Here is a 15,652-nt window from a genome sequence, read left to right on the forward strand (position 1 = left end):
CCTCAGCACATCTTTATCAGACATCCTGATCAAGCAGAGCACACAACGAAAGAGCAAGTGTTGTGAGCAAAACTTGCATTTTTAGCCAGTGACCCTTTTCATGAAATAAGCAATTCAATTATGATCATTCAGAAGTTTACCAAACACTGTACTTGTAATTTGTTAAGAAACCGAAATTCCACAATTTTTTAAGATAATCCTAGTTTCGGATACACATGGAAATTAAAAATCAATAACAAAACGAAAATATAAATCAGATAAAACCCAGACCGGCTAAAGACTCAAGAAGATCAGAAAACAACCTTCGAATTCCCGAACTACACTAAAGATTACATCTTTTCATAACATCAAAACCGGGTTTCCCTAGTTTTAAGCAAGTTTAACAACATCCGCGTACAATGGCTGAACGAACGGGACCTCACAGTCACAGCCAAGAACCACTTGTGATCAAACAAGCACAAAACAATCCCACAAGACAACCCTTACAAGCTACACTGGAAAAAGTACCAATCAAGAGCTATTTTAAACTAACCTTACAAATGAAAAACAGGTGGGTTCAGTTCAGCACAGCGAAAGAGACCAAGTATGAGTAGGATATTCGCTGACAGCTTCAGCTTTTGGCGGTTAAGGGTTTATCAAGGTAGAGAATGAGCGATAGAGAGAGTTCATATGCACGAGAGAGAAAGAAAAGGTGATGTTGTTGGCGGGTATATGCAAAGGCCAAGTGCCATGATCACTCCACTGCAGTGTTTTTGGATTTGCAGAGTTTTTTTCCCACTTTTATTTTGTGACATCATCTAAACTAATTATATTATAAATATAATAATATTAAAAAATAATAAAAATACAATTATGTTTAAATAATTCCAAAAATTAGTTATATAATAATTATATCATAATACAATTATATTTTGTTATTGGATCATGTCTCGTACATTATAACCCTACAAATATATATGTTAAATTCATTATTGGACACATTCTCCTTATTCAAAGAATACTTTCTCTAGATTCCTTAATTTAATGTAGTTAATTAGTTTGAATTAATTGTCCTATATCTAAAGATATTGTCCCATGATGAGTAGCATGTTAATGTTGTTGTTTGTAACATAAGAGTTCATAAGAAAATTTGGTGGGTATTAATTATGTATTAATTGTCAATAATAAGGTTGAAGTTCTAAAACTCTGTATTATTATGTTGAGATTTACATGTGAGTGCTGATCTACTTATATAGTAATTTATAGTTTATTATATTTGTGATTTTGTTAATTATAAAATTATTGATATATGAGAAAATTGTAAAATTAATCCTATATGTATAGGGGTGGCAAAATTAGCCCCGTAAATATTAGAGTAACAATTTTAATTTAGTGGCAATTTTAATCCTTCCAACTAAAAATTACCAAATTTTAACCGGATAAATTGGGACTTGGGGGTCCAACTACCAACTGGGCTCGAATTAAGTACATAGCATCCTAATAAGATATTGACATCCCCTCCCTCCCCCACGCCCAACCCCCTTCCTTTTCCGTCTCCTGTTGCCACTAGCATCTAGATTTGTTTTCTCTTTCTTCTCAATTTGTTGTCTCCGACCTACCCAAACCACCCCCAATTGTAAATAAGGGTATATTATGTCAAATCTTAAGGGGTAGTTGTAATTTTTCAAATAATAAGGGGTATTTATAATTATATCGAACGTTGGCGGAAATTGTGATGTACTGTAAAAGATAATGTATCCTATACTCTAAAAAAAAAAAACAGAAGAACATTATGAAAAATCAATTTATCCTAAAAATGCCATCCATGTACTTCTCTAGTACATCTATCGAAATGTTGGATTATCTGATCTGGATGTATCTCAAATGTACGACTTCATTATCATGGTATCAAAGCAAAGTTATTTAAATTTTTTTGTTAAGAGAAAAAAAAGAAAAAGTCTGATCGTGGTATTTTAGGTGTAAAGACACTTGATTGGGCCTGTTGGAGGTACAAGGGGAAGGCCCAATGGGCTTCTCGTAGCCCAATTCATAAAATTTACATGTAAAACTTACAACCATGATAAGAATAAAGTTAAATTACAAAGAATTCTACCGAAATTTGCTACAGTTATTAATATTTTTTCGTTATTTAAAAATTATAAATATTTTTTTAAAATTAATGATTCTCTAGTAAATACCACTTACAATAAGTTGCCATAAGAAAATATTTGTTAGAAGGCTATTAATTTTAAAAAAAAAATTATAATTTTTAAAATAATAAAAAAATATTTATAATTATAACCCATCTTTAAAAAAATCGTTATAATTTATGATAGAATGAAATGCCAACACCCCTCGCATTATGCACTCATACAGTCCCTGTGGCAGAGAAGCCCAGAACCTTCTCAACCAGTTGCATTTACCCCTCCAAGAAATGGAAATACCTACTAAAGTCGGCTTGCCCTACCCCACCATCATTCATCATCTTCCTTTCTTCAATCACAAATATGAAACGCGAAGCATGACAAAAGTTATTATTAAAATTTCAACAATCATTTCTTGTCATCTAAAATATCCAAGGTCAAATAATTTAGTCATAATGTTGTTTTCGATTAAATTGATATCCTGTTGTTAAATATTGATAGTTCTAAATTCATATAAATCCCATGATCCCGTTTTATAAAAGTACCTTATTGAATAAAGGAGACATTGAGGTTTATAAACCAATCAAATTTTTCGTCTGCAATTAATATAAGATGTTTGTCTACCTCAAATTTAAATAATTTATAATAAAAATCATAATTTTGTATGTCCTGCTTCATTTTACATATACTTTAAAATAAAATATGGACACTTCCACACTATATAAAGTCCAAAGATCCCAACCATTCTTTCATCCAGCACAAATCATTGATCACACCTTTTTCAAAAACTCATTACCATCTTTCCAGGAATTGCTGCTGATCTTATCCTGATTGCACAAAAATGGATCAAAACGCTGATTGCATCATTGAAACATCTGACACCCCACCTCAAAACCATCACCACCTCATGATCAGAAGAGCATTTCTCCAGTTTCTTGTCCCAATCTCCATCTTTTCTTTCCTGGTTTCCTACTTTCCAGGTTTCCCGTTCTTCTTCTTCAGCGCCCGAAATCTTCACCAGCTTGTCCCACTCTTTGCTCAGGCCCTGGATAGAAAATACATGTTCCTGATCTGCAACGGGATCCTGGCGTTTCTTGCCAAGAACCTGAAGCTTAGCTCCTCAGGGTTGAATGGATTAATCACGAAGAATGTTGAAGAGGGACTGAAGCAAATGACGGTCGACCTGCCCGAAATATTAGCAGTTCAAGAAAATGCAGCGTCCATGGAGTACGTTGAGACTCCATTGGATGTTGCAGTTCCAGAAGAAAAACAGGTCATAGCAGTAGCGCAACAAGAGGAAGATTGTGAGGGTTTGAACGAACGAGAACCAGCCGAAACGAAGGCTGACGGCTTGATCTTAGAGAGTGAAGAGTGGGAAGATGAGGAGGAGGAGGAGGAGGAAATGGAAGAAAGTAGAGGTGCAGAGAGCACATTAGTGAGCGATGCGAATGTTAGCACAGAAGAGCTGAATAGGAAGTTTGAAGAATTCATCAGGAAGATGAAGGAAGAAATCAGGATTGAAGCCCGGCAACCACTCATTGCAGTGTGAAAAACTCCGAAATGAAGGGGAGAAAAGGTCTCGGAAGTTGCAACCCATATCCAGTTGGATCGCACTTGAGCTAATTATATGACAAATATAATATACTTATGTGTGATTGTTGTAAACAATTAAATGACAAGTGTATTACACTTCTTTGTCATCGATCCTCTGGATGATTGATGTCCCTTTCTCTCTTCTTCTACCTTGTGTTTTATGACACTGTGTTATGCACTGCCTACTCAGATCTTCTGCTGATTTTTTAGAGCTCAGGCACACATAATAAAAGTTTGGATGATTTCAGCTTCCATTACTACTGATCTATAGTAGGGTTGATTAGACCAATACTTATACATTATTTAGAAAAAAGGACTAAATTAAATCATAAAATACGTTAGGGCATATCTCAAAATATTTATTAAATCAATAAGTAGTAATACAAGATATGGCTCCTTAAAATGTTTTGCCACAACAGAATGTTCCGATTATGATGATCAAGAATAAAACTAATAAAAAGAATCAGTTGTCCAAGAAAAAAAAAAAGACCTCGACCATAAAGATGGATTGTGGGACTGGCAAATATTATTAAAATTTATAATTAATTTTAATTTTTTAATATTTTAGTTCTTATAACTTTTTATTTATATGTAATTCCTAATTTTATTGGTTGTTAAAAATTAATAAAATAATTAATACATTTTTTATTATTAAAATGTTATATAAAAAATTTATAATGTAATACAACTAAAAATTATAATTAATATACATTATAAATATAATATAAATGTGTATAGAGTGTATAATATAAATTAGCACATCTGAATACTAAACTTACATGAACTAAATAGAACAGCCACTTATGAGTGCCAAATTACATGAAGATGAAGACACCAAAACTGTAGAAAACTCTTCACTGATGGGACTTTGGAGGGGTGGTCATTCGAGAATTGGACATTAATCAAAAAAGATTTCAGACACTGATTCTAGTCGAAATTCCTGTAGTGCAAATATCTTCTAATCAAATTATGCTTAAACACGCCCGCCTTTGTTCTTGCCGCCTATATTAACAGACGAATCAAAAGCACCCTCCAATTGACCCAAACGTTCCATTTGTCTCAATTTCAGACATCAGAATGAACCCAAATCAACGAGTACTTTTCCATGTTATTAATAATGCAAATGGTAGGGACACAAGCAGATACGCATTGAAGGAAAGATGGTTGACAATTCGTCGCTAAAAAGAGATGGGACCTCCTGCATATCCGTCGCAACTGATTGAAAGCCTAAGGGTAGAGAATTCAAGATTGATATTTGTAAGACAATCATGTAAGATGGGTTTTTAACCTGTTGTCCTAATTCAAATGCACAGTACTTCAGACACCGACTGAATAGATTGAGTTTCCCATTTTGTGGTCCAGAAGTGGCTGTCCTTTTCAAAATCGTGTGCATCTTGAAGTGCAAATATGATTGTACGGTTCAGGTCTACCAGTTCAAGACAAGTGTGTTTCACTGCAAGAACATGGAACGTGTGGCTGATACCATGAATCATCTAAAGCAGGTGCATTATCATGGTAAAGTTATTGTGATCAAACACAAGACGTTGATCATAACGACGAATGGTTAATTGAAGGCCTTGATGAATTGGAGTTGGCGCAAATTTTTGGGCCATCTGTCAAAACTAATCACCACCAGCAGCGGGAACTGAATGACAGCAGTGGCCACAGTGTAACGTCTGTGGAAAAGGCTCTGTAAACAAGAGAAGATGAAGAACACTTCCTTCCCCTGTACCTTTGAGTAACCAGCTTGCTTACTAAGTCGCATTTCTAGAAATGCAACTTCTTATGTAGGTTAGCAGCGGTTGATTATCTGTCCGGTTAGTTAGGTAGTTTTATTCGTTTCTCTGTCTTTGCTTGATGTATATATATATATCTCCTAACAGAGATATGGAACAAGTAGTTTTTTTTCTTGAGAAGAAAATGAATATGAAGTTCTTGCTTCCCTGTGCACTTTTCTTGTTCTTTAACATTGCATCAGAGCAGTTAAGACTCTGATTTTGCCATTTCCCCTTCCAATCTTCTAATCTTGTTCCTTCCTTCATCTTGAAAAACACAGATATGGAACCTGCCCTGACAGTCACCAAGAATCTCAAAGATCAAACTAGTGATAACCCTGGAATAGGTTTGGTTTCCGCCCCTCTCACCGGAAACACCTACCCCACCTGGGCACGATCAATTAGATTTGCATTAGGAGCCAAGCGTAAATTGGGATTCATCGACGGATCCTATGAGAAACCTTCTGAGGACAAAGCTGCAATAGAACAATGGCAAACGAATGACTGTATGGTAGTATGTTGGATTGTAAATTCCATAGCCAAGGATATAGCTGAAGCCTTCCTATATGCAAAATCTGCTAGGGAGTTATGGCTGGAGATAGAATCAAGATTCGGAGAGAGCAACGGCCCTCTATTATACCAGATTCAGAGAGATATAGCCTCAAGCTCATAAGGAAATATGTCTGTTGCTGTATATTTCACAAAATTGAAGAGACTTTGGGATGAGTTGCAGAGCCTTGACCCACTGCCAACGTGCGACTGTGGAGCCAGCAAGAAGATTGCTGAGAAAACTGCATCGAGCCAACTAATGCAGTTCCTTATGGGATTAAGTGACGTGTACGACCACGTTAGAAATCAGATACTCCTAATGGACCCTCTTCCCACTGTGGGAAAAGCCTACTCTATGGTGGCACGCGTTGAAAAGCAATGGGAGGTACACTCAGGTGTAACAGCAGTCCACAAAGAAGGGATTATGAACGTACAAACTGAGATAAGGAGAGGCACCTTTAACAAGGCTGCTTCGAGATCAACGGCTTCCCAGATTGGTATAAACTCCTTGCAGAACAGAAAAAGAAAGGGAATAAACCACCAAACACAAGGGCCTTGAATGTCAATCTAGGGAATGGAGAAAGTAGCCTTCAGGACACTTTATCTGAAATTGTGAAAACAGAGATCAAGAAAACTCTGCAAGGTGAGGAATCAAGTCAGTACTTCTCAAATTATGCAGAATCAGAGGAATTTGCAGGTATGAGCTTGAAACCCACTACTTTTATGAATAAAACTGAGAATACTTGGCTTATTGATAGCGGAGCTTCTGCACGTATGTGTGCAAATGCTGCCTTGTTTGATTTCTTGAAACCCCTTGATGATGAAACATCAATCAAACTTCCTAATGGCATAGTACAAAAGGTTAAACTTGATGGAAACATACGATTAACCAAGAGCATCCTTCTGACAGAAGTTTTGTATGTTCCTGTTTTTAAATACAACTTATTATCTGTGAATAGATTGTGTAGAGATAATCCCTTCAAGGTCATATTTACAAAGGATGATTGTACCATGCAGGACCTTCAGACTAACCATGTGATAGCAGTGGGTAGGCAAGAGAACAGACTCTACATCTTAGGCATGGACAAGATTAAAGACACCGACCTAACAAACAATGCTGAAGATATCACTAAGACAGGGGATAGGGAAACACATATGCTGAAGGCTGTAGATATTAGAAATCTTTGGCATAGCAGACTAGGACATGCAGGAATGGATGTAAGAAAGAAATTACATTTGTATGATGACAATAAGACTGATCAAATAAAGTGTATAGTGTGTCATTTAGCAAAACAGCACAGGACTACTTTTCCCACTAGTGATTCTAAAACTAAGAATGCTTTTGATCTTGTACATGTTGATGTATGGGGGCCGTATAAGGAATATTTAATTTCTCATTGTCATTACATGTTAACTCTTGTTGATGATTATAGCAGGGCTACTTGGACATACATGATGATTCATAAATCACAAGCCCAAGAAAAACTGGAACAATTATAAAATCTAATACACACTCAATTTGACTGTAAGATTAAGCAAATTAGAACTGATAATGGCACTGAGTTCACCAACGAGAACTGTCAAATCTTCTTTAAGAATAAAGGCATTATACATCAAAAATCCTATGCATACACCCCTCAACAAAACGGGAAAGTTGAAAGGAAACATAGACATCTCCTTGAAGTGGCTAGATCATTAATGTTCCAAGCTAGTATGCCACAAAAGTTCTGGACTGAAGCTTTGTTAACATCCACCTACATTATAAGTAGACTCCCATCACAGGCCTTAAACTGGAAAAACTCCTTATGAACTATTGTATAAGAAGGCTCCTAGTTATGTACATATGAAAATATTTGGATGCTTATGCTTTGCCACTAATGTACTTCATTTTAAAAGGAAATTTGAACCGAGAGCTATAAAATGTGTTTTTTTGGGCTATGTACATGGCATGAAAGGTTACAAAATAATGGATTTAGAAAATAGAAAAATGTATATCACAAAGGATGTGACCTTTCATGAAACTGTCTTTCCTTTTTCTCAATTGTCTAATACTGACAGCACTTGCCCTCTCCCTAACATCATTCTTGAAGAAGATCATGAGGATACTGATACTATACAAGAGGAGCAGGATACTGAAATTAGTAACATAGACAGCCCTATTGCCCCTAGAAGATCCACTAGGATCTCCACCAAACTAACTTGGATGAAGGACTTCATATGCAATAGTTCTGAGGATACAACCTCTGTTTCTGACTTGACACTAACACATAAACAAACCTACTTGGTAGAAAATCTATGTTCTATGCAGGAGCCAAAGGACTACAAAGAGGCTCAAGGCAAACCAGAATGGGAAGAAGCAATGCAGCAAGAAATAGATGCCTTAGAAAGAAACAATACCTGGGAAGTTTCCACATTGCCTCCAGGTAAAAATTGTGTGGGATGTAAGTGGATTTTCAAATTGAAACTCAAACCTGGTGGAACTCTAGAGAGATGCAAGGCCAGACTTGTGACTAAAGGCTATAGTCAAAAGGAAGGTGAGGACTATGGTGACTACTTTGCCCCTGTGGCAAAGGCAGTTACTGTAAGAACTTTCATAAGAGTTGCAGCTGCAAGAAAATGGCCTTTGCATCATCTAGATGTCAATAATGCTTTCTTACATGGGACATTAGATGAGGAAATCTACATGGAACCACCAAATGGTTATGAAATCCCTGCTGGTAAGGTGTGTAAATTTAATAAGTCTTTATATGGCTTGAACCAACAATTTACTGACAAAATTACTGAATTTGGTTTTATTCAATCTGCTCATGATCATTGTTTGTTTACCAAACACACCAAGTCTCATTTGATTGCATTACTTGTATACGTTGATGATATACTTGTTACTGCACCTAGTAATGATCTTATTATGGAGGTGAAAGGATATTTGAATGAACTTTTCACCATTAAAGACCTGGGAGTTGCCACATATTTTCTGGGACTGGAAATTATGCATTCTGCACAAGGAATTCTTATTTCACGAAACAAATATACGTTGGACATTATTAGAGATACAGGGCACTTAAAAAGCAAAGCCACTTCTGCACCATTGCCAGCAGGCTGCAAGCTTTCCATGAATACAGGAGCAGCTCTACAAGATCCATCCAGGTGTAGGCGGCTCATTGGCAGACTTTTATACCTTGGGTTCACGCGACCTGATATCTGCTACGCAGCTCAACAGCTAAGCCAACATATACAGCACCCATGCCAAAGCCATTGGGAAGTTGCAATGCACCTCATTAAGTATTTGAAGGGAAATCCTCCAGCAGGTGTTTTTTTCTGCAGATTGTGAACTTGAACTAAAGGCCTTCTGTGATGCAGATTGGGCCTCTTGCCTAGATTCAAGAAGATCCCTAACGGGCTATTGCATATTCTTAGGAAGGAGCCCTATATCCTGGAGAACTAAGAAGCAAACCACGGTGGCTAGATCCTCAGCCGAAGCTGAATACAGGAGCATGGCTGCTACAATGTGTGAAATAAGCTGGGTTATGTACCTACTGGCAAATTTAAGGATTCCTATTCACACCCCCATTCCTTTTTATTGTGATAACAAAACTGCGTTGCACATCACTGCTAACCCGATGTTTCATGAGCGAACGAAATACCTCGAGATTGATTGCCACGTGGTAAGGAACAAGTATAAAGAAGGAATTATCCAGCCCTGCTACATTATGTCCAAGCAGCAAGTTGCAGATTTGTTTACAAAGGTCCTGACTGGAAATGTCTTTCTCCATTTAAGATCCAAGTTAGGCATGATCACAACTGACCCATGTCTAACTTGCGAGGGGAGTATCAAAACTGATCACCACCAGCAGCGGGAACTAAATGACAGCAGCGGCCACTGTGTAACGTCTGTGGAAAAGGCTCTGTCAATAAGAGAAGATGAAGAACACTTCCTTCCCCTGTACCTTTGAGTAACCAGCTTGCTTACTAAGTCGCATTTCTAGAAATGCGACTTCTTATGTACGTTAGCAGCGGTTGATTATCTGTCCGGTTAGTTAGGTAGTTTTATTCGTTTCTCTGTCTTTGCTTGATGTATATATATATATCTCCTAACAGAGATATGGAACAAGTAGTTTTTTTTCTTGAGAAGAAAATGAATATCAAGTTCTTGCTTCCCTGTGCACTTTTCTTGTTCTTTAACAGAGTTGATCATTGAGGCTCAAATCTTGAAGCGAAACAAACATTTCATTTAGGAAATCAAACAGGAAGAAAAAAGCTGATCTGCTGATATGAATTAAGCAGTAGAATGCTTAAAAAGAGTGCAGATATGCAGTCAGAATTCAAGGTGCAAAATGTGATCTTGTTTAAAACAGTGAATAAGTTCCTTTCCATCACAAGAACAGGCAAATTGAACAACAGAAAAGAGTTTAACTTGGTGATACTTTTTACAATTGGATTTCACATACATGACTGATCAGTTAAGGTTGGTAATTTGGGACATGATGAAATTGAGTCTAATCATCTGGACCCTTGAAGATTTTGATTCTTCACTAGTAATTCTCCAGTGCTGATGCTGGCTGTCCGGCAACGTAATCCAATAATGCTTCACTTTCCTTGTAGCCAAAAAATTCAGGAGGTATAGGCGATATTTGGCCGATGACAATTATAGCTGCCAAGACTAGAGCTGTGGAGAGGAAAAGAGGCCAGAAATAAAAGAGAATGCTGGTGAGGCTGGGCATAGGTGTCGACAGAACTGCTACCAGGCTCAATGATACAGCAATTGCTGCTGCCAAGAAGTATCTGTGCTGTAAAAGCTTGGCATAGAATTCCATGGTTTGTTGAGATTGTAAGTTCACATTCAAGAAAGGGGTTTAGAGGCTTATATCTTTAGTACGAAAAGGGAGAAAATGGTGTTGCTTTATTTGCAAAGATTCTTTGTTTAGCAAGTTTACTCTTCCCCTATGGCCTTTGTTTCCTAAGCCAAACAATTCCAATCTTGTGGTTTCTTCTATCTCTCCGGAAAATGACTTCATTGACCCCCTCCGCGTGCATAGAAAATTTGATCAAAAGGGTGCAACGGTACTTTCGTCACAAATGAAACCTTGAATGTTTGAATATGGATATGCTTAACATCTGGATTGGTTTACCAGTTGCTCAGAAAGAACATCTTAATGTTGTCCGAACAAGGAACCCCTGACTCGCGTAAGGCATAACTTTGGTCTTATAGAACAGTATTTCTTGATTTAAAGGTTGTGTAAATACGTTATCTTGCTCGGACTTGAATCACTCTCATACTCGTATGAATTTCTGCACATCACATTTTCATCCGTAAACAGAAAAGGCATGCCAGAAGCGGTGGGACAGATCAATACAGCAGACACAACCATACTCCCTGGAGCATTAATAAATATATTTTTAGCCAAGATTTTGTTAGTTAGCAGAAGATTTCAGCAGTTTTACAATAAGTTAAGAACACCTGTCAATTTTCCTTATTTTCCATCCTTTACATGTGACCCAACTTTCTACGGAAAATTGGGGTACCTAATTAAGCTGTGTCTATTGAGAAAAGAAAAGAGCAATAACATATCCTGTTGTTCTAAAAAACCTACAGTTCTGGAATTACAGCTAAAGACGGCCTCCATTTGTTAACTTTCCTCGCTAACGACTGAAGCATGAGACGTCTCAATGGCATCTGCTCCTTGCTTCCCAGTAGCAGCTTCAACTGCTGCTTATTCACCACAATCTTTACCTTCTGGCTACTGAAATTGTCAGCCACATGGTATGCCGGCATTTGAACGCTGTGCTGCTGTATCAGCTGAGGAATTAAACGATAAATCTCTCCAGATTTCAGCATCTCAGTGAAGGGCAATTGCGCCTTGCAAAGCTTAGAAAGCGGCACTCTCTTACAGCCACCTGAACTGAACTTTTCATCATCTGTAGTCCAAATCTGCAACTCTTCATCTCCTACATCCGAGCTTTCTTTCTCAAATGCTCCGCTAATGCAGTTCCCCATTTTGAATGTGTAGCACTAGGTATAAGCGAACATATATATATACTACATATTACCGACATTGTATCTCAGCCGGTGAGCAAACGTGCAGGCCACATTACGCTTTATTTTTACTTCTTATCTTGATGGCGGAGGAAAAGAGTTGTTTATAGGCTTTTAGCTGCAAAGGAAATAAACAATAACAAGTTCTAAAGGGAGATTCAGTATACTAAGTAAAATACTACAATACATTATCATAGAGCTGGGGTTATGCACCTCCCATGTTTGACTCTCAAGTTATTTTATTAATATTCCTTGCAAAGTCAAAATCTTTAATGCAACATTCTCTGTACTTTGTCATCCAAAGTGTACAAGAACCTTGAAACTCAAAAGTCAACCCCTTGGAATCCTAAGCTTTGTCAACGTTAATACTAATATATGTTGAGTGTTTGACAGGCGGCTTCTTTTTCCTGATTCAGTATAGTAAACTTGAGAGTCAGCTGGTGAGCTTTCTTTCTTTGAACCCACAGCAGGCCACACAAATATTGAGCTCAGCTGGTGAGCTTTCTTTCTTTGAACCCACAACGGCATAGTCAGTTTTTCCGGGCGAGAAGGGGTAGCTAAAAGTGGGAGAAACAATTTATATAACTTCACTGGTATTTAATAGATTACAAACAAGAAGAGTTTGGTATATATTCTATAGCCACTTCACAAAACAAAACTTCCTTCTAGAGTCTGCATAAGCCCAGAGGAAAGATAAATTTGGGAAAAGCCCATAGCACTATAGTGACTTGTGTCAGCAGATCAAGCACCTAATGGAAGTCTAGAACCGGCTTTAAGATTTGACTATGCAGAAGCTACATCATTGGAACGCGTAGACTCTAGCCATGAAGTGGCTGCAACCTTTGTCGTCAAAAACCAGCCAACTTTATCTGGTGCCTCATGAAATGGAGCGTTTAATTCCTTCAGATGCGACTCAAAAACGCCTGCTAGGCCTTTCTCAGAGAACTTGTGTTTCCCATGCCCCGTGTTAATCCCAAGCAAAGACGGCAATTCCTCCCCATTTTCAAGGGCTTTGGTCAAGTCATTCATCCATATATGGAGTGCAGTCAAGGCTGCCCCAAGTGAAAGGCTCTTCAGGTGCAAAGACCATTGCGTTGGAGTTCTAGACATTATATCAGTGTAGATTTCAAGTGCAAGGCCAAGGTCCAACAACTCACAAGCTCTCTCCAACTGATTCAGGTTTACACAGAGATCAATCAAGCAATTGCAGTATGCTTTTCGGACACCAGCAACAATAGACTCAAAGAGTTCACCTGCTTCTCTTCTCAAGATTTCTCTTTCAATGTTTTCTCCATGAACTATGAGCTTCACAACATGACCAAGCTTTGGGTTGGCCTTCTCAATGCAACCAGTCAGCTTGCCAAGTTCTTCATTTGATGTTTGAGTTAGTACATTAAGAAGACAACCACAGAAACGCTCGTCAGGAGTTATGCCCAACTCCAACAGGCGATCAAACGTCCTCACTACATCATCTGTACGACCAGCTTTCCCATAGCACTGCACAAGTGAGGTTAAGACAAAGATGTTAGGCTCAAACCCAGCTTCCAACATTTCAGCCACTGTCGCCTCTGCCTCTTCAACTTTTCCACTGCAAGAATATATTGTAATCAAAGAGGCAAATGTCCAACTGTCCGGAGAGCAGGTCCCAGAACTTTTCATATCCTGAAAGATCTCCAACGCCTCATCTGTAAATCCTACATCAGCACAGGTGGACAGAAGAGTATTATACAAAACAACACTCATCTCCAGTCCCTTCTCCTTCATCTCCCTATACACAGCAAGTGCATCTTCGCCATATCGAGCCCTACCATAGGCCCTGATTAATGCAGCATAAGTACCCCATGTCGGCTCAATCCCACTGCTAACCATCTCCCTATAAATGTTTTTGGCTTGCCACGGCCTCTTGGCTCTTCCCATACCATCCAACAGCGAGTTATACACAGATGCATTGGGCCTAACTCCTAAGGCCTTCATTTCCTCGTACAAATTCAAGCATCCATCAAAATTCCCCATCGACCCATAAATCCTGATCAAGGTGGAAAAAGTCACAGCATCAAGACGCCATTTCTCACTCCTCGCCCTGTCATACAAACTCAAAGCAACATCCACATTGCCAACTCTCCCGTACGCATCAACCATTACCGAGCAAGTCACCTCATCAGGCTCACACCCAAAAGATGGCATTTTTTCAAACCACTCAACCGCCTTTTCAGGCAAAGAACACTGCCTAGCACAACTGATTATCGTCGAGAAAGTAACATTATCGGGCTTAACCCCCTTTTCAAGCATGCAACTGAACAAACTTTCCGCCCCATTTAAATCCTTACACTTTCTGAATACTTTCAGAGTCACATTATACAAAACAGCTTCTCTACTCACTCTCAACCTCTTCTGAAAGTAATTAAGCACTACCCGTGCAGTTTCGGGATTCGACATGTTGTTCAAAATAATCACAGCATCCTGTTCCACTACACTATCCCCTAGAATATTCAACACAGTAGAAACATCCTCTTCTACCGGGCTGCAAGAATTCAAAGACTCGGCTATTTTAACCAAAGAAGCATACCTGAAATCATAAGATTTCTGCCTCAACTTGGAGGCTCTGGGGCTCTTGGGATTGACCCAGACGTGGGACTTGGATGAAGCTACACCTTTTTCATCCGGGATTTCAGAGTCTTGAGAGACCGCGTTGGCGTGTAGTTCCTGTAAAGAGACCCTGGAGGATATACGAAGAGATGATTTCACGGGGTGAATCTTGAGAGGAAAGATGAGATTCTTGTGGATTCTGAGCTGAAAGAGGTCGGGAGGCGAGAGAGAGTTGCAGAAGAGATGGGTTTCGCGGGAAAGTGAAGAGGATGGTGAGGAACTCAGACTGTACGCCATTGTCGTTCCTCCCGTTCACTCTCAGCGAGTCTTGGGTTTTTGTTCATGGTTTTGGGGTTCAAGAAGAGGCCTTATCAGAAGGCGGGAGCACGAATTACCGAAACTACCCTCCCATCCTCTTTGAGTTATTTTACATTTTCCCTTCACCGTTGAATTTCTCCACATTGGGCTTATGTATGAATATGGGCTCCTTCAACAACTAATAAAAATCCCAAAAATGGAAAACAAATTTAATTTTGAGAATTATAATATATTTTCTTTCTATGAAAAAAGGACAAGGTTGAGGGTCGGACGCCCCATAATCAAAAGGTAATATTTGAATCCCATTAATATATGAATATTTGTCTAATATAATAGTAATTATTGATTAATTATAAATATTTAATATTAAAAATATATGATGCAATTATCACTGACTTACCAAAAAAATCAAGAACCAAAGTTGGTTCTTCAAGAATCCCGTGACTTATCTTTTACAAAAATAAGGTGTCACATAGCGCCACTTGGTCACCCTTAAACTTAAAATATTTTTTGAGTCATAATAGTACCCATAAAAATGGAGCGGCGCAAACTACCAAAATCTAAGGAGGAAAGTGCAGAAGCCCAAGGGCCCTTGATAGAGCTGGGAGCTCAATCCGAATAAGGCCCAAACAAAAGAAAAAATCCAAGTGGGATTCTTCGATCCACGCTGGTCA

At 38.3% G+C, this 15,652-nt stretch overlaps 2 protein-coding genes across 2 annotated transcripts; one reads left to right on the plus strand and one right to left on the minus strand.

The window, feature by feature from the left end:
- Positions 2,965-3,672, plus strand: LOC105168611. The gene has a single exon (XM_011088746.1). The coding sequence runs from the start codon at positions 2,965-2,967 to the stop codon at positions 3,670-3,672; it is 708 nt and encodes a 235-aa protein (XP_011087048.1).
- Positions 12,629-15,013, minus strand: LOC105168046 (pentatricopeptide repeat-containing protein At4g16390, chloroplastic). Its single transcript, XM_011087959.2, has one exon. It carries the CDS (start codon positions 14,955-14,957, stop codon positions 12,858-12,860), a length of 2,100 nt encoding a protein of 699 aa, XP_011086261.1. The 5' UTR covers positions 14,958-15,013; the 3' UTR covers positions 12,629-12,857.

The sequence above is a fragment of the Sesamum indicum genome, linkage group LG8 (genome assembly GCF_000512975.1).
Source record: "Sesamum indicum cultivar Zhongzhi No. 13 linkage group LG8, S_indicum_v1.0, whole genome shotgun sequence".
NCBI classification, from domain to species: domain Eukaryota; kingdom Viridiplantae; phylum Streptophyta; class Magnoliopsida; order Lamiales; family Pedaliaceae; genus Sesamum; species Sesamum indicum.